The following is a 19,833-nucleotide window of genomic DNA, read 5'->3' on the forward strand; positions in this document are numbered from 1 at the left end:
CAAACACCTGCAATAGTCACCGACTTCAGTCTCCTTCCCCACTTGCCATACAGCCTTAGCTGGAACTTCGCATAAAGTCTCCCCCCTATCACAGCTCAGGCTTCAGTGCTGTGTTTTACAGGAAGCAGCTCACAGGACTCCCAGTTCCAGGAGGAAACATCAGCTCTCAGCACAGGCTGCACAAGCAAGTGGTCGCAGCACAGGTTGCCCATGGGAAGCCGAAGCTCCGACACCTCAGTACTTCCCTCTGCCTTCAGCATCCCGCTGTCGCTGGGCCGCACGCAGGAGGCCGCACGGCTGGGTAGCTCGCCAGGGCCTCGCGTCCTGGGGCCCTTCGATCGCCGGACTGCAGCATGCTGCCAGCCGCTGGCCCGACGCAGCCTGCTGACGCCATCCCTTAACCCTCCGGGCTTCCGCCACCGCCGGGGACGCGGGGACCGGCCCCCAGCCAGACCCTGCCCTGCCGGTACGGGCCGCTCCCTCCCCCCAGCTGGCTTCCCATTGGTGCGAGTTGCGGAGGCCTACTTCCGGCTCAGAGTCACACCTCTCGCGGAGGCGCTGGGTGACCGCTAGCCAATAGTAAGGCTCGGCGGACCGAGCGGTGGGCGCTGGTTGGTCAGCGGCGGGCAGGGGTGGGGAGAGGTGGAAGGGGCGGAGCGCTGCGGGTGGCGCCCCGGAGAGCCGGCGGAGGTCGGCGGCGGCGGCGGGGCAGGATGCGGCTGCGGTCGGGTGTGTTCGCCGCTTCCTGCCTTCTGGTGGAGGCCCTGGGGGTCGCGCTGTTTCTCCGCGGCTTCTTCCCGGTGGCCGTCAGGTCCCTGCCCCGCAGGGAGGCCCGCGGGGACCCTCCCGCCGAACCGGCCCCGCCCGGCCCAGGTAACCGGAGCAGCCTGCCCCTCCCCTGTTGGCCGAGGCCACCCTGCTCCTCCGCGGCTCTGCTCACCGGGGCCACCGTTCCTTCCCCCCGCAGCTACGGGCAGCGGTGGCCGCGGTAACCCCCCGTCCCGGCCTCGCCGCCCTCGGCTGCGCCGCGCGGTTCGGGCCGAGCCCGGCGGGCGAGGAGCCGGGGCGGCGGAGCCCCGGCGTCCCTGGGCGCCTTTGCCCTTCGCCGCCGCCGGCTTGTGCCGGGTCTCGGGCTGTGGGACTGCAGCCGGTGCGAGCCCTGTGCCGCGGGGCCCGCCGTGCTGCCGGACGGGCTTCTGTAGCGCCACCGTATTTCCAGACCCATTTCCGAAATATTTTAGAACTGTTAAGTTCTAAAGTAATTCTAAATAATAATAATAATAATAGCAACTAGTTCTTAATTTTGCATGCAGTTGTCGATCGCTGCCAGCAGTATCTGCTTGCGGTAGCAAAAAGCCTTAAGCATCACCTGTCACGTCTCTGTAGGGTGCACTTTTCTGTCGTTTTATTACACTTTCCCTATCCGGTACAGCCGTCATACCCATACTCTAATGGTAAGTTGTTTGCATTAATTAGTGCCATTTCAGTTGCAACGCTTCTCGTGCTTGCTCTGTTACCTTACTGGCTGTGTTGTGTTTGGGGGATCAGTGTTTCTGCGACGGTCACTGAGGTGTGTGAGTGTCTTAATGCCACTTTAGTGAGACTTTTAATGCTTCAGTAGTGAGGAAAGCAACTGTAGTAATACGGGTTTCCTTCACAGACTGGTCAGGTTGCAGAATGCACAATAGCACTGTCCGTTACTGTTTCTCTGAAATCAGGGTCTCTACAGGTCCTGCTGTACTCCTTAGTTGAAATTGTGAAACTTCTTTTTAATGAAAAGTTGGTAGAGGATATGCTGATACATAGCCATCTTATATGTATGTCCAGTGGCAAGTTGTATTAAAATAATGTGAAGAAATGTGTACTTGATGGAGTGTTCTTCACCAGTGTTTGGAGCTTGTGGGGTGAAACTTCAGGTTCAGTGGACAGCTGGATTCAGTGGTATTTTGCTCATACAGAGCTCTCACTTGGAACATCTGCTTATGGTTACTTGATGGAATAGGGCTGCAAGTGCCAAACTGGGTGTTTAGCTGCTTGTTATTATTAATTCTTCTAAAGTGTATGATACTATGCGTGTTGGGACAAGCTTACTTACGTTGCTAGAAACAGTGGAGGGAAGAGAAGGTTGTGTAAACTAGAGTGTGGTGTGCTGATACCAGTTAAGATGAATAACTGAAAGAATCTAATTTGGTAACAGTCCTGAGTAGATGCAGCCAAATGGCAGGTTGCTTTTTAGCTGGAGATTACCAAGACTGTCAGAGATATTTGATGGGCTGCTGTGAGTGAAATGTTGCATTCACATGTGATTATTAGCAGGAGACTGACATGGAAGGAGGGAGGCTTTTTGGGTGGGAGGGAAGTGTCAGACAACTGCGTTTTAAAAAGACTAGTTTGAGTTGAAAAGTATAAATGTGTACAACAGGGCTCCACAAACAGTTTAAATTTAGGCATGTTGCTAGTAATCCTAGGTATAGTTGGGCAAAAATGGAGTGACAGTGGAAGAATACTTCCTTTCTATAGTTCTTGGGTTACAGCTTTGTAGAGTGATCTTTTGGTTTGGATGATAAGCTCTAAAGGCAGGGGATTGCTTACTAAACCATTATACATAAGACTTTCAGCCTACTTTAGATCTGTTCAGAAAATAATATTTATTCAGTGCTTCTGTATTTCCTCAATGTTTCACTTTGTGAGCCCTGACAGCCAAAATGAATCCATGCTGTATTGCCTGTGGGATGACTGTATAATTATAAAGCCTTGCAGCACATTGTTGTGGTAAGTTTTTGGTAGAACCTGTGGGTTTTTTCAGTGCTTACAGAAGTTCAGCTTCATTTAAAAGAACTGTTTTCTAAATAACCATAGCAGGGATAAATAAGCATGCCATGTGCCAAGAGTTGCACAATGTTTGCTCTAGCTATTTTATCTATCTACTTATCTATTATAACTATTTTAGATGGCCTGTAATTGACTCCTAATTCCTTTGCACATCTCAGTACTTTGACTTACTGATGAATAACGCTGTAGGAGGGAGTTGTGAGTAGGGTATATGTGTTTGTGATCTGAACATTTTTGGTGTCCAGCAATGTTTGTTTCCCTAAGCAAGTGGATAGCAGTAAATTATGAGGATAAAACTGACAGCACAGTACATCCAGTTGTGCCTTCTTGTTTTTTGCTGAGAGCCAAAGCAAAGCATGCCTGCTAATAAGTTGATAATTCATCCTGGAAAAAACTCAGGGTAGCTGATTAAAATGCTAATCAGATAGCATTTTGTTGTTGTTGTGATTTCCTTCTTTCCCTTGCTGTGCCCCCCCTCCCCAGTTTCCTTACCTGAGAGAATCACTGTCAATGTCAATTTATTGATGCTTATATATGTACTCAAAAATACAGTTTCTGACGTGTTTACTAACCGAACATTATATGATGCATGTACTGAGAAGTTGCTTTGCCACAATGCTGTCTGAGGAGAGATCTGTGGGTAGAATCTGTTCTGCTTCCATTTTGTCCTTCTGTGGTTTTTTTTCCTGGTAGAGATATGGGACCTGTAGAGGTTGGGCTAATAACTGCTGCTGTAAAAGCTAAATGTCACCATGTGGACCAAGCTCACTGCAAATGCAGAGTTGCCGTGGCCAGCATTAAGTCCATACAAGAGAAAGACGTGGACTTGAAGGCATGACACTGCCCACTACCCGATGCACAGCAGCATTTTGCTGTGCCCACCCATGTAGCATGTTCAGGGGATTTTGGAATTGGATTCTGGCCCTGCAGCTGCCGTCACTGAACTATCCAGACATACAGCCTTCTACCTTGAAGGCTGCAAGTGTACACAAATCTTTTCCCTTCATGTTTCAGTGAAACCGTCTGTTTCTTGGTAATTTTCCTGTTCTCTCTTGGTGGGATTTGATTGAGAGGCATTGCTTGACATACCTTCTGATGTGCAAAATTGGGTATTAGCACAGGTGAATGCTGCATCTTTTTTCTAACACAAGTTGTCTGTTGGTTATATGTAGTTCAGCTTTACTAAATTAAACAGAGAGAAGGTAGCAGCTATCATTTCTTATTCCTTTGAACATTCTCAATTTTGCAGCTTTTCCTTATTTCTTCCAATTGCACATCGTGCATTCCATTCACATTTTGTCTTCCACCCTACAAGCTGTATTGGACTTTTTGTTGTAGTTGTCATGTCATTCCTGTACTGGATGGCCTGAAAACTCAGCTTCCTCTGATTACTTCTTGTGTTTGCTGTTGTTTGCAACTTCTCGCTTCTGAATGTAAATTTAATAAAGAAGTTGGAAGTACTTATTTCTGTGATATTGTCCTTCAACTTCTGTCTAACATTGTTAAAATTTGCTGATGACTTTTATATACCCTTGTTTTGTTGTTGTTGTTTAGGAATGGTTTCTAACTGGACCAAAATTCCACCACCGCTTTTCAAAAAAGTTGTCCTCGTGCTGATAGATGCTTTGAGAGATGACTTTGTGTTTGGATCCAAGGGTAAACAGTTCATGCCATATACTACACAAGTTGTTGAGAAAGGGACATCCTACAGTTTCATTGCTGAAGCGAAGCCACCCACTGTGACAATGCCTCGAATTAAGGTAAGTGGTTTTTTTTTTCTACTTAGGGTTGTTCCATTGAGAAAGTTTTGAAGGCTGTGTTGTTTCATATGCTCAGAGTTGACATGAAGGGCAGGTTTGCCATGTTACTGAAATTTGGGCTGAAACTTGCTTTGCTGTAGTAGAGCATGTGACAGTCCTGATTTGCCATGGCCCAGAGGTGCTTCCTGCAAGAAACATCAGGTCAGGGAACAAAGGAGAGTAGAGAGGCTGAGTAAGAGGAAGAGGTGGCACCTTCCACTTAAATCACTTTGCCTTGTTTTATTCTTTTATTTGGTAGCTCTGTGGTAGGAAGGTCTGTGAGAATCAGTTAAGGGCAGTTAAGGCTCTAGTGCTTATGAAATGATTGACATAATTTTTTTATTTGTAATGATGGGAAGGCAGTAGCCTCTCAGGCATTAAACTTTTCAGTCGTCTTCTCTCCAAGAACTTTTTTGTTGGTATTTACCTGTGTTCTTGTAACTTCTGATACGAAGTCCAGTTTTGTGTAAATCTGTTTTGTCATAGGGATGTTCTTGCAGAGCTTAAGAAAATTGTGCCTAGTTCCAGGTAACTAAAAGATGAATTGTGGCCGTGTCATCAAAATACTTGATCAGGCAGGCTTCTCAGTGGTGGATCTGAGTGATATTTCTTGCACTGAAGAAGCAGAAGCTGAGGGAGTGAGCACAAGTCCGTGGGATCTGATGAGATGCATCCATGGGTCCTGAGGGAACTGGCAGATGAAGTGGCTAAGCCACTATCCATTGTATTTGAGAAGAGGTGGTAGTCTGATGAAGTTCCCACTGACTGGAAAAGGGGAAATAAGGGAGATAAGGAAATAAGGACCTAGAGAACTACAGACCAGCACAGTCTCACCTCTGTGCCCGGCAAGATCATGGAGCAGGTCCTCCTGGAAACTGTGCTAAGACACATGGAAAAGAATGAGGTGGTTGGTGACAGCCAACATGGCTTCACTAACGGCAAATCATGCCTGACAAATTTGGTGGCCTTCTGTGACAGTGTTATGGTGTTGACGGATGAAGGAAGAGCAATTGCTGTCATCTGCCTGGACTTGTGCAAAGCATTTGACACTGTCCTACATGACATCCTTGTCTCTAAATGGGAGAGACATGGATTTGATGGATGGACTACTTGGTAGATAAGGAGTTGGCTGGATGGGTTACACTCGGAAGAGTTGTGGTCAACGGCTCAGTGTCCAGGTAGAGGCCAGTGATGACTGGTGTTCCTCAGGGGTTGGTACTGGGACCGGTGCTGTTTAATGTCTTTGCTGGTGACATGGACAGTGAGATTGAGGGCACCCTTGGCAAGTTTTCAGACAGCACCAAGCTGTGTGGTGTGGTTGACACACTGGAGGGAAGGGATGCCATCCAGAGGGACCCTGACAGGCTTGAGAGGTGGGCCCATGCAAACCTCTTGAAGTTCATCAAGGCCAAGTGCAAGGTCCTGTGCCTGGGTTGGGGCAATTGCAAGCAGAAGTACAGATTGGGCAGAGAATGGATTGAAAGTAGCCCTGAGGAGAAGGACTTGGGAGTGTTGGTAGATGAGAAGCTTGACATGACCCAGAAATATGCGCTTGCAGCCCAGAAAGCCAGCTGTATCCTGGGCTGCATCAAAAGAAGCATGACCAGCAGGCTGAGGGAAGTGATTCTTCCCCTCTAATCAGCTGTTGTGAGACCCCACCTGGAGCAGTGTATTCAGTTCTGGGGCCCTCAACATAAGAAGGACATGGACCTGTTGGAGTGAGTCCAAAGGAGAGCCATGAAAGATGATCAGAGGGCTGGAGCACCTCTCCTACAAAGTCAAGGCTGAGAGGGTTGGTGTTGTCAGCTTTGAGAAGAGAGGCTCCAGGGAGACCTTATAGCAGCCTTCCAGTATCTAAAGGGCGCCTACAAGAAAGCTGGAGGGAGGCTTTTCACAAGTGCTTGTAGTGTTAGGACAAGGAGTAATGGCTTTAAACTGAAAGTGAGTAAATGTAGGTTAGGTTAGATACTAGGAAGAAATTCTTTACTGTGAAGGTGGCAAGACACTGGAACAGGTTGCCCAGAGAAGCTGTGGATGCCCCATCCCTGGGAGTGTTGGAGGCCAGGCTGGATGGGGCTTTGAGCAACCTGGTCCAGTGGAAGGTGTCCCTGCGCATGGCAGGGGGGTTGGAACTAGGTGGTCTTTAAGGTCCCTTCCAACCCAAACCATTCTGATTTAATGACCAGTAAATGAAGCAAATTTCAACTTGCATACAAAGTCGTTTTGCTGTCCACTAATTAAGAAAACATTATTTTTAGCTTTCTGCAAAGCACTTATTCTCTCTGACATCAGCTAGCACTGTGTTGTGGCAGATGATGCAGTATGACATGGCAGCTCACGTGTTCTTTTACTTTATTATATTTCTTTATTGAAAGTGTAATTTCTCTGCTGTTTCATTACTTCCTCTTACACTAATACTGTCTTCTGACTACTGGAAACTTCTTTGTTTCTGTTAATATGTCTCTTTTCTTTTCTTGCTTTATGTAGGCTTTGATGACGGGTAGCATACCTGGCTTCATCGATGTTATTGTGAACCTCAATTCTCCAGCCTTGTTGGATGACAATCTGATATGGCAGGCAAAAACAACTGGAAAAAGAATAATTTTTTATGGTGATGATACTTGGGTTAAATTGTTTCCAAAGCATTTTGTGGAACATGATGGAACAACATCCTTTTTTGTGTCAGACTTTACAGAGGTGAGAGGCTTTGTGTAATCTGAAGTTAAATAATCTGAGTTATTTACACACAAACACATTGTGGCAACTTCTAAGAACAAATGAGTAAAAGTATTCTTGTTCTGAAACACGAACCTGGTAATTAAACAGAAATTGGATTTATATGTGTTTTTAGTATTGACAATGTGGAAGCTAAGCATTTCCATCCTCATGCATACGCTGTAGGAAGTGTTTGGATGATACAGTAACAAGCAGTGTGTTATTGTGTGGGTTTTCTAAACATACAATATTCTCAAAAGACTTGTGGTAGTAAGTTAGACAACTTGCTTTGTTTAAAACTTCCACTATCCATGTTTCCAGTTTGCTATTTATGTAAGTGTGTGCCATCTTTAAAAGGGCCATGAATATATAATCTTGGCCTCTTAGAGGCATACATTCTATAGTATCGAATCGCTTTTGTAGTTGCAGTATGAGTAGTGTTTCAGTATGTTATGAAAGAGGAAGCATAAAAAGTAAATTATTTTTTAGTGTGCCTACAATAAGAATTTTCACAATTTAAAGTAAATGGTTTGGCAATTTTAATTCATATTTTGAACTTTTATTGTTTGTAAAACCTCAGGCCATTGACCTGCTGCTACCGTTGTGGTTTATTTTCATGTTTAAGGAAGTTAGGTCTAACATGTGAATTGGAAGATACTTTTAATTGGTTACTTTAATAAGACTTGCAGAAGCTTCAGCATGGAGTGGAAAAGTGCAAACATGCTGCTGGGGCTGCAGTTATGTGGCTCTCAAGCTCCTTATGAGCCTTTGTGCTTTCTGAATATAGTCCATTAAATGGAAAGCTTTTTATAGTTTTTTTAGGTAGTTATTATCTGGAGTCAACAAAGCAGCATTACATGTGAAATTTTGTAAGGATTTTTTGTATCTTGGAAGAAATATATGCAACTAAAAATAGGTTGTGAACTTAAGTAGGAGAAAATGTGAGTTAGGCCCCAAATAGCACTTTTCGAATAATTTTTCTTTCTTGCTATGTCATCAGTTCTTTTTCTTACAGCAAGTACAATCTTTTTGTGTTTGCACAGTAGCAAAAAACTGAGTTGAAAGAGCAGTGGTGTTTTTTTTCCCTCTGTGCTTCCAAGCACCAAAGAGAGGCTTTTCCCTGTACCTATTTCTTGTGAAGTGATAAATCAGGAGTGTGAAAGTGACTGAAAATTGCTCGAAACATTTTTTTAAAAGTATCTGTGGAAGCGTGGCAACCCATTTTCTCTGTTTGTATGTAATCTGATGCCTCATAACCAGAAAAGAGTGAAATGAGGTGAAGAATCTGTTTTGTAAGACAGGTTTTTTGACTGCCTGGCATTGAACTACTCAATCTGAGTTTCAGGTGGGGTTTTTTTTCTGTTGTGGGTTGTGGGTTTTTTTTTTTTTAGCTTCTTGTTGATATTGTGAGTGACTGCAATTCTCATCAGCTTCTTCAGAATTTTCATGAGTAGCTTGATCTAATTTTTCTATGTTTGTTACAAGAGGGAAATAATTTTTATCTTTTAACCATTTTCCTTATTTCTGAGGTTGATGATAATGTTACCAGGCATTTGGATAGAGTGTTAAAGAGAGAAGACTGGGATCTCCTAATACTACATTACCTGGGGTTGGACCATATTGGACATATGACTGGGCCAAACAGCCCATTAGTGGGACCAAAACTTCGTGAAATGGATAACATACTGAAGAAGATTCATATTTCTCTTCTTTCAAAGGTAATATAGCTCCTTCTTGGATCTATGTCTGTTAGTTGTAGACCAATACTTTAAAATGCTTGCTTGTTTGTGGGTGATATCTTGTTTACTCCTAGACCAAAGCAGATACTCTGTTCTTTTCCTTCCAAGCCATTCCCCAGTTAACAGTATTGTGTACCATTTTTAAGGATTTACCAGCTGACCTTAATAACATCTGTTAAGTCTCTTCTGAACAGCTGTGGAAAATAACTCCCCCTTGGTGTGCAGGAAGAGGAGAGGAATGCATGCCAAAATTCTCTTTAAGAATTAAAATGGTGGTTGGTGTACTTTTTATTAATGAAATTCAGCAGAGGGAATAATGAACATGTATAGCCCATGGCTCTGATTTCTACAATTGTGGAGGCATACTTAATTCTTAGATATCAAAAAGATTCAAATGGAAATGATGGTTGTAGAAAGCAGTTTTTCTTACTAAATCCAAATCTGTTTTTAGATTTGGAAATATAGGTTGTCACTGATCTAAATAGTCTGGATGTTGAAATATAAAGTCCTATATTCCAAGTGACCTGAAGCTTTTTTCTTGTTTGTTTTTGGCAACTGCAGTTCAGAATAGCTACCTATGAAATTTAAATAGTATTTTTAGATCAATACATTTTTTAAATGAAAATAGAGGTTAAATCCTGCTTGTGGAAGTTATAATCTCATTAACAATGCAGTGGTTTTGCCACAACTCTTTTTTTGCTTTTGCCAACTATATACAAGCCATTATCTCAGTTTTAGAATACAGAAATAAAAAAAAACAAACTTTTGGATACAACAGGTACTGGTAATAACTAGAGATGGCAAAAAGCTGCTTTGTTATGGAATGACAATACTCATTCTCTGCCATCTCTGATTTGTTAGCTCAAAATTGTTGGACAGGCCTCACTTATGCTTGTTTCTCTTTCTTCAGAAAAATAAACGTCATTTGACATCAGTCATGTTAGATTTCTACCCCAAAAGCACTTGAGAGACTAGAAACTATTAGAAATAGGATCATATTTTAATATTAAATGTTTATTATATTAATATTTACAATACTCATAAATTAGCATTTATATTGTATTAATAACTAAGTGAAGCTGAAGAAGTGGAGAGGGGATTACTTCTCTGGTAATTCTGCTGCTACTGGACTCCTGATTTTCTTCCCACAGTATGATGACCTTTATTTAATCCTTCAGTCAGTTTCTTGTGACTCTGTAAATGAGGGTTTTTTTTTTAAAGCATTTTTATGTTTTTTGTAACATTGAAAAGTATGTTAAGTACTTAATGTGTGCCTTAACTGTTAAACATTACTGCATAACACTAGTTGCAGACATCTCTTGTAATCTGCCCCATGTGTTGTGAGCCGATTTAAAAAATGGAGTTTACTCTGAGAAATATTAGAGTGTGAAAATGATAATGATCGTGAAGCATTATGTATATGCATTTTGTTTGTACAGTAACTTAAATTTCTGTGACTTGCAGGAAGAAGCTTCTCTGCCCAATTTGCTAGTTGTTTGTGGGGATCATGGGATGTCTGAAACAGGTAGTCATGGTGGTTCTTCAGAAGGAGAAGTGCACACACCACTGCTGTTTATCAGCTCTGCTTTTGAAAAGAGAAGTGGTAAGGGTCAAAGAAGCTTGACTTTGTAGAATACATTGCCATCTCTAAATTATATTAGCTCTGGAATTTTTCCTGAAAAGTACTTTGGTTTGTTCTGCAGATATCTGGCAAGGCCCATTCTTGACCTAAAACTCTGGTTTTAGCCAGAGTTCGTATTTGTGTTATGGTGAATCCATGACTTAAGCTTTGTAACCACTGGGAAAACTGGGTATTTCTCAGATGATAACATTTTGCAGCCCTGTCCTCCTTGAGTGTTGAGAGCTAATGAGATATGTTGTCAGGATCCTGGGATACTGGTAAATGAATAGGATTAGAAGTAAAACCCTATTTGAAGTGAATTTTAAGTTTTGTCTTTCTTGGCCAGAATATTACCCTGGCCTCTGTTCTTCCCTGTAAGACAGCCAGGATAGAGGAACAAATTACAGTTTCTCATGCTGAGAGTAACGGGAAAGAGGAAGAATTTCTCTTGTGAAAGGGTGAGAGATGACAACAGTGAAAATAGGACTGTTGATTGCTAAGTGTTAAGGGAAGAATATAGAGCATGAGTGTATTTACTGTATTGGCCAGGCAGTTAATTTTAAGTCAGTGATGTGAGTTTAGCTGTTTCTGAAACTCATTTTCTGCTTGTGTAGTAGAAGTTAAGGTAAGAGGCAAGAAGGGAGTGGTGTGGTAGAGATGTTTAGTCTACTTTGTAGAGTCTTGCTTAAATAACTCCTTGACTGACCAAATTGGTGAAATGTAGTTGTACCAAGAGTATTTTCTTCAAAATAATACTTCCCTCTGCCTTTCATTCTGCCTCTTGCTCATTTCCATCTGATTTCCTTGCTTTTAAAGCCTGTTTGCAGAACCTTGCCTTATTTATCTTGCTGAAGGTTCCTGCAGCACAGTGGAAGTACATTTATCTGTCTCATTTATAAAGCTCTTATACAGCTGCAATAGAAAGCATTGCTTGAGGAGTGATTGAACTCTTCAGATATAAAAACAAAACAAAGTCAAGAGCTGACCAAAGCTCACTGGTAAGTTTTTGCTTTATAGATTTCACCTCTATGTGTTGACAACCAGGCTACATGAATGTAGATTCTGTAAATGCAAACTGCTGTTTGTTAGGGTTAGTTTCTGTTTGGTTTAAACTGAAGATGCAGTTTTTACAGTATGTGCACCTGTCTTTTGGGATCCAGTTTGTGATTTCTAATGATGCCCATGTAAATATCCAGCAGCTTGCTTCTTATTGCTGCGGTAATCAGAATTCTAGTGACTGGTCCTTATGGTCCTACTGTAAACAAAATGTACTGTGGTTAATTTGGTAGACCTCAAAATAGTAATTCTGTGGGCTTTTGCATTTAGTATGCTGTCAGAGTATTGCTTGTGTAGCCTTTTTACAGAGATGTGTCACACATGATTGGCTAAATGCATTTTGTAGTTTGTGGTTTTTTAACCAGTTAAGAACTTTCCTTTAAAGATGAGATCTAAAAACTGCTGACATACAGGCACTCATGCAAAGAGGCTTTAGGGGATTATAGATGGCATTCTGTACAAGTATGGGATTAATCAGGGCTAGATGAGAAATGAGAGAAGTTCTAATGCTCTTAAAGGGAGCCTTGAGAGCAATGAAGACTGTATAGAATTGTGTACTTAAATCAAAACACTCAATGCCTGGAGTTACAAAGAAAAGGAAGTAAAAGTGTAATAGAAAAACACTGTTATGTAACTAGCAGAGCACACAAAGAGACAATTGGCAAGACAATCTTAAACAAAAGGTTACTTATGTTAGTGAAATAATCCACACATGTGGGATTCCATTCCCTCATTCTGTGGGACTGAAGGCTAATCCTGATGACTGCAGTAAGGTTATGGGATCCTGCACAGAACCCTTTAAAAATCACTGGGTTTTCCTGCATGGAGCCATGAATTTTAGCCTCAGGATTCTTTACCTGACCTCTAATTCTGTTTCCCTAGCAACCTGATATTAATTAAATCTTGAGCTGTTGTCATTATATCAAAAAGCATCTAGAATGCTGTCAGCATTATTTTAGGTTCTCTGTCTTAGTTTATGCATTAAATTAGGCTACTGTAGTGCTTACTGTTCTTTCTAATGTAAAAGTTATCAAACCCTCTTAGGAAATAGGCTGCAACTTGATATTAAGGTGATCTGGACCATCTCTTTTCTTACTTGTATAACATTCTGAGAATGGAATAAATTTTGGTTTTACAACAGCAGAGGACAGCAGCTGAAAAAGATTGCTCAGGGCTGTAAATCACTTGAAATAGATGATCTAACACCAAAAAAATTTTGAACCTAACAACATGCCTGCTGTCTTTGGAGAAATAGAATGGGCCTGTTATTGGAATACTTTTTTCCCCTCTTTTTTTTTCTTTTCCTTTTTTTTTTTTTTTTTTTTTTTTTTTTTTTTTTGGCTTCTAGGTCCTCTAACCCCGCCTGGACTTGTGCAACAAACTGATTTAGCTAGCACATTGGCAGTAGGTCTTGGTCTACCAATTTCAAGAAACAGTGTTGGGAACCTTATATTGCCAGTTGTGGGAGGCAAGACAATGAGAGAACAACTGCGTTTTGTGCACTTGAATGGGTTCCAGCTTAGCAGACTGCTGCAAGAGAATACACCTGCATATGAAAAAGGTAAATCAGCTACAAAAAAAAAAAAGTTATGTATACAAAAGGAGATTGTTTATAACACTGTTTGGGCATTTAGGTTCAACAGTATAGCATGGCATGCAGATTAGCTATTCAGTTAAAAGCAGTGTTCAGAGAAATGATACTGCATTCAGTCTTTACTGTAACATGCTCCGGTGCTGCCTCTAAATTCTTTTTAATGACCACTACTGCACCTAGTGGTCAAAAGAGGAGAAATAGTGATGAAAGAGGAAGATTAAGGTAGAATTGCTAGTCTCAGTGGTTTCATATCTGCCATTTGTGAGTTATTCTACATAGGGCACTGAATCTGAGGTATTTACAGGAATAGCATAATGGAGTGAATTTTTTAGGATAAATAAAAAGATGCTTGAAGTAAAACTGGGAAATAATTAAGGGTGAGTTATCTTTTTATTTTATTCTTATGTATGAATCTGCTTGGAGAGGGAACCTGGAGAACTGCAAAGCTGCTTATTAAAAATACACTTGTGCATAGATATGTCTGTGTATTTGGAGGAAGGAATAAAAAACAGGTGGAAAACATGAACCAAACCTAGCAAAATGTAGTATTTCATTAGGAACCATGATAAAACTGCAATATAGGTAAGGAAGTTAATATGACAATTATGTGAAAAAAATAGAGAATGAAGGAGAGCATTTTACCATGGACTTTAAAAGGTGCTGTCTTAAACTGTGAAGCTTGAAGTCCTTGTCACTTGATTTGTAATCTGTTGAATCGTTACAATAACTGGATGAGAATGCAGAGCTGTGTTACAGCTATGAATAATTAAAGGAGCTAACATAAAGTTTAGCAAGATGATCATTGTAGTTCAAGAATTAATTATCTTTCAACATCATGGCTTGTAATCATAATAAAATCCTGTCTAGGAGGCCTGCCAAAAGAAGTGCCGCTTATGGTAGCAATGTATCAATAGCAGTATCCATGCTCCACCTATCCTGATTTTTTTTCTGCACAGATTTCCTCAGCCCATTTGTATCAAGTGAGGAAACTTGCCCTGTTGGTGGTTACAGGATATGGCTGTGTTACTGAAAATTCCAGCACAGAGCTCCGTCTGACAGTATTTCTGCAAATACTGGCAAAACAGACTGAAGTTTCTACCAGCTTCTGGTTTACACCTTCGCTTTCATTTTATTTTTGTCCAAAACCAGCTTAATTTCAACTTGTAGCTTTCATCTGAGAAATGAAATGTGAAAAATTTTTATGCTACTTGCTCGTGACTGCAAACTGCTATTAGAGTCACTACTGTACTGGAAAGGGGTTGGGGGGCAAAATGTCTGTGATGAGCTTCTCTCCTTTCAGTAATGGAAAGTCTCAGTAACATGTAACTAGATACAAGTCATGGTAGCTTATTCTGCAGAGTCTTAAAGTGTCTCTGTTGCTGTGAACTTCTTAGAGGGTCTTGTTTTCCATAGAGTATCGTAGAAGTGCAAGGATGTAGCTTAACATTTTGGTTAGGACAATTAAGATTGGCAGGGAAAAGAGAAGTGCTGTTTGTTTAGTGTTGTTTGATTGATGTGGATACTTCAGGCCCTAGGAATACTAAAGAAAATGTCGCTCAGTGACTATAATGTTGCATAGTTTAAAAGCATGCATGAATGGCCCTTTATTTTGGGTGGCTTCTAAGTGAAAATGAATGCCATCCCACCTATTGCACTATAGGAAAGGGATTATCTTGCAAAGAAGTCACTACATTCAGTAGTCAGATTCATCTTCAAGAAGGGATGCCTGTTTTATGAAAGGGTAAAAAGGAGGACCCTGGGAGCTACTGACCTCTCACTACAGCCTCCCCTCTGTGTCTGGCAAGATCATGGAACAGATCCTTCTGGAAGACATGTCAAAACACATAGAAGACAGGGAGGTGACTGGAGATAGCTAACATTGCTTCACCAAGGGCAAATTGTGCCTGACTAATTGCCTTCTATGATGGATTAACTGCATCAGTGGACAAGAGAAGAGCAGCAGATGTCATTTCCCTAGACTTCTGTAAGGCCTTTGATATGTCCTCCCCCAGCATTCTTGCTGTTGTATTATAGAGATACAGGTTTGACAAATGAACTCAGATAAATAAGAAATTGGCTGGATGGTAGCGTCCAAAGAGTTATAGTCAGTGGCTCAATGTCCAAGTGGAAACCAGTAACAAGTGGTGATCTAGTGAAAGCTGTCCCTGCCCATGGCAGCAGGGGTGGACTAGATGATTGTTAAAGGCACCTTCCCTTCCTGAACTATTCTGTGATTCCATGATTGCAAGTTTGGAAGGTAAGGAGGGAGAGTTCTCCTTTACGTGAGAGAACAGTGGCAGCGCCTGGAGCTCTGCCTGGATGATGAAACAGTTGAGAACTTCAGGGTTTAGTGGACAGACCAGCATGGGCAATATTGTTATGGGTGTCTGCTACAGACAATCTGATTGGAAGAATTAGTAGGTCTTCAGACAATTTGAGGAAGCCCCATGTGCACCATCCATGGCACTGATACGATGCTTCAGCCATTCTGTTACAGTTCAGGCTAAATAACTGAACAGTGAGGTGGACTGAAAAGTGGCTCGTCTGCTGGGCTCATATGGTTGTGGTCAGCAGGATAAAGTCTTCCTGGAGGCCAGTCAACAGTGATCAACCCCAGGGCTTGACACAGACTAATACTGTTTTAACATCTTCATCAATGACCTGGACAATGGGGCACAGTGCCCCCTCGGCAAGTCTGCACACAACACAAATCTGGGAGGAGTGGCTGATCCAGTAGGTGGGTCTGCTGCCATCCAGAGGCACCTCAACAGGCTGGAGGAATGGGATGACAGGAACCTTTTTAGATTCAGCAAATGGAAATGCTGAATACTACACCTGGGAAGAAATAATCCCATGCACCAGTGCAGATCGGGTGCTGACTGGCTGGAAAGCACTTGGTGGAGAAGGACAAGGCCTTCTTGGGGATATCAAGTTGAACATCAGCCAGTAGTGCATCCTTGTGGAAGGAAGGCTCACAGCATCCAAGGCTGCGTTAGGACAGTTATCAGCAGGTCAATCCTTCCTCTTACCTCATCTGTGGTGAGACCACATCTGGGATCCTGGGTCCAATTCTGGGCTCCCCAGTAAAAGAAAGGCATGGGTATAATGTAGTGAGTGCAGTGAATGACCATTAAGGTGAGGAAGAGATTGGAATGTCTGTTATACAGGATTCTTGACTGAGAGTTCTAGGACTGTTCAGCCTGGATAGCAAAGATGCAGCAGGGATCTTAACAGTGTAGGTAATACGTGATGGGACAGAATAAAGAAAATTGAACCAAGGTCTCCTTGGTGGTGCCTAGTGAATAGACAGGAGGCAGTGGGCAGAAAATGATATACAGTTTTTTTTTTTAAATGAAGTAAAACTTTTTTTATGTAAGTGTTGTCAAGCACTGCAATGAGTTGCCCAGAGAGGCTGTGGAGTCTCCATACCTGGACACATTCAAGACCTGACTGGACACAGTTCTGAGCAATCTGTGTATCTCACCCTGCTCTGAGCCTTTGTTTTTTATTTGTGGACCATCTGGGCATTCATCAGAGTTGTGCTGGCAAGTCTTTGGGCCGTACCATTTCTGAATTCCACAGAAAATGTGTGCTGCCAGGTTTTTTGAGGGAAAGAAGCCCCCAGAAGATAACCCAATTAGATAACCCCAAATCTCACTCACATTTGCTGCTGCAGATTCAAGCTTTTCAATGCAGATTCTCAGCTAGTAACAACTGGTGGATGATAACATTTCAGTTGAATGCTAAGACAACCCCCTATGACTGGTCTTCAATTTAAAGTGAAGGGTACTTGCAGGGATAGCCTAAGTCTTGATGCTTATTTTTCAATTATTATTTTCAACTCTTCCACTCAAAACCAGTAGGTTCTTCTGAAGGGGAAAACGTGGAATTCCTGTGGAGAGTATTTGCAGCACAGAGGTAGGGCACCAGGCATTAGTAGCTTGAATATAGTGGTTAAGTCACAATAAGAAAAGATTCATGCATTTTAAGTTATGGCATAATGCATACATTCATTTTTGGTGCAATGTTTGTTTCCTTTTTAATACGAAAAGGTGAAGTCAATTGAGATGAATCACAGTCAGATGGGAAGGCAGAATGACCTTTACATGCTGTTAATGTGAAGCAGCTATGGAGTTCCCTAGATTCAGCAACTCCAAAGTTAAGAACAAACCAGAACAGTACACAAAAATACCTTCCCCTTCAAGTGTGGCTTAAGTATATCTGTTAATAAAGAGCAGATTGGAGGCAGCTTGGTAATGTTTTTTTCTCTTGCCACTTCCCCTCCCCACAATGTTCGTTCATACAAACATGCATTTTCAAACCAAGAGGTGGTAGAGCATTTCATGGGACTCAGGTTTTGATTTATTGAGGTTCAAAGGAATCTTCATAGTTAAACCTGTCTTGAGGTAAATTCAATTTTAAATGAGAATCTTGGAATAAAAGGCTTGATTATTTTGAGAATGACTTTTTGAAACATACTAATAAATGCTAACATGAGACATAAGGTTTTTGGGTTTTTTGATAGAGACAAACATGCAACTGAAAAAAGTCTGGAAAAGGAGAATAGAAAGAGCTGGCAAAAATGAAGCTGAAAAGTACCTAGGCAAAGCATCTAGGAACACACTTTGGGTTTCTCAGCAAGTTCATACCTTAGTGTAAGGTAGGCAGCTGTAGTTATCTAGCAATGCTTCCCTTATGTTCTGAACTTCTGAACATGCATCTGAATGATGGACTAGTAGTGTTTCTTTGAAAGACACTTCACAGTGGAATGAGGAGTCACACTTGAGAGCAAGCTGGATATTGTTACTAAAATGAGTGTCCACTTTTCAGTTTGGGACTAATCCTGAACTTGTATTAGATGCATCTGTTGATTGAAGTAATTTGATTGTTACCAGGAGTTTTATACATTGAAACTGGAGAAGTCACTTCTACATTATCTGTTCTTTTCTCACAGTTACAATTTCTTTTTAAAATGATTGCTGCCTGTGACTGGAACTAAGTGAAATTGTTATTGAGCAGATGCTTGGGAGGCATAGCCATTTGCTTGTGATAACATTAGAGGGAGGCTGAAGCAGAAATTGCTCATGTAATACTACTCAAGTAAACCATTGCTAGTGCTTTGGGAAACCTGTAACTCTGTAAGCTTGCTTTGGATTTTGCTTCAAGTTTAACTTATAAGTATCCCATGCAGGAGTGACTTGAAAATGTTACTCTCCAGTTACCAAAATGCTTCTCCAACAACCCAGAGTCTATGACCCTTCTCGTTTTATGCTTATTGCATACAAATGTGCCATTGAACTTGTATCTTTGGGTTCTCAAAGGAAATAACTGCAGTCCTTTATTTCTTTCTTCAGGATCTTTAACTCATTCACTTAATATGTATCAGAGATATAAACCTGGGTTTGACTAAAACAAACATTTTTCGTAACATTGACAGGATGGATTTGGTGGGCAGTAGCATGGAAGGAGGTAGATGACGATGAAGTAAAAATGCTAAAAAGAGTGAAGAGGGAGACTGGGCAAAAAGCATGAAAAGGGAGCAGAACAGGAGTGGAAGATGTGGAGAGAATTTATTTAGCTTTCAAAATATATCTTGAACTCATTTCAATGTTCTGTTTAATGAAATAGTGTCATGTCAAATCTCAGTTTGATTAAAGCTCATTTTAGACAATCCTTTCTGGATTTCCTCAAAAGTATGAATATTTAACTTTTATTTCAAATATACTGGAAGAAGAATTTTTTAGGGAATTCACTGTTCAAAGAACTACAGTAGGGAAATGGGAAGTCTCCATGCCCACTGGTATACAAGTGTCTTCTGCTGACTGAATTGTACTTTCTAGCAGATACCTGCAAGCCTCCTGCACAGCAGGATCAACATACTTTGGAGTCTGTTAGAAGCCTTGGGAGACCAGACTGGACATTCTGAGTGAAATGTTACTTTCTAAGATTCTCACTCTGAATTCAGCCTATAGTAGATCACAAAGTGTCTTGTAGTGATAAGGGGCTTACAAATGGTAAGCACAACTCTTTCATAAGTGTACAAGAATCTTGAATAGAAATAATTTATTCCTCTTCATTCACCTGAAATAAAATTAAAAATGTTTCTGGATTTAATAATGTACTTTTGCTAAAAAAGGCTTAACAAAGAACATGGTACGTTTTTTCCAGGTCTGATATACTGTTGATCTACTAGGAGTAAAAATCAGCTGTGACTTAAGTCTTTGTGACACTGAATTTACTTCAGTTATTGCTTTATTCCTTGTTGTCTGAAAGTGTACAGCAAATGTTTTCCTCTACTCTTAACTAAGGATTGCAACATGGGAAGATAACGATAGGCTCCTTATATAAAAATTTCCAAATTGGCTGTTTTGCCCTTAAGTTGTGCCCTTTCAAGAGAAATCATAGGGAAATAGTAAGGATTATTAATGTGAAGTGAAACTAAGCATTTATTTTTTCCAAAAAATACAGATATATGTG

General features: G+C 41.3%; 1 protein-coding gene across 7 annotated transcripts in view; it reads left to right on the plus strand.

The window, feature by feature from the left end:
• Positions 1-679: 679 nt before the first annotated feature.
• The window catches only part of PIGG (phosphatidylinositol glycan anchor biosynthesis class G), a 98,624-nt gene continuing 79,470 nt past the window's right edge, over positions 680-19,833 (plus strand). For 5 of the 7 annotated variants that reach the window (XR_008730166.1, XR_008730167.1, XM_055698550.1 and 2 more), the window contains exons 1-7: positions 680-873; positions 1,314-1,454; positions 4,387-4,592; positions 7,119-7,328; positions 8,876-9,064; positions 10,550-10,688; positions 13,111-13,323. Coding sequence is in view for 5 of the 7 variants with exons in the window: in XM_055698550.1 (XP_055554525.1) it covers positions 714-873; positions 1,314-1,454; positions 4,387-4,592; positions 7,119-7,328; positions 8,876-9,064; positions 10,550-10,688; positions 13,111-13,323 (1,258 nt within the window). In the remaining 2 variants the exon portion in view is untranslated. Of the gene's footprint in view, positions 874-1,313; positions 1,455-2,753; positions 2,773-4,386; positions 4,593-7,118; positions 7,329-8,875; positions 9,065-10,549; positions 10,689-13,110; positions 13,324-19,833 lie in introns of those variants that run through there. The other 2 variants (XM_055698551.1, XM_055698553.1) reach the window with 2 other exon arrangements.

This window comes from Falco cherrug, chromosome Z, assembly GCF_023634085.1.
Source record: "Falco cherrug isolate bFalChe1 chromosome Z, bFalChe1.pri, whole genome shotgun sequence".
NCBI classification, from domain to species: Eukaryota; Metazoa; Chordata; class Aves; order Falconiformes; family Falconidae; genus Falco; species Falco cherrug.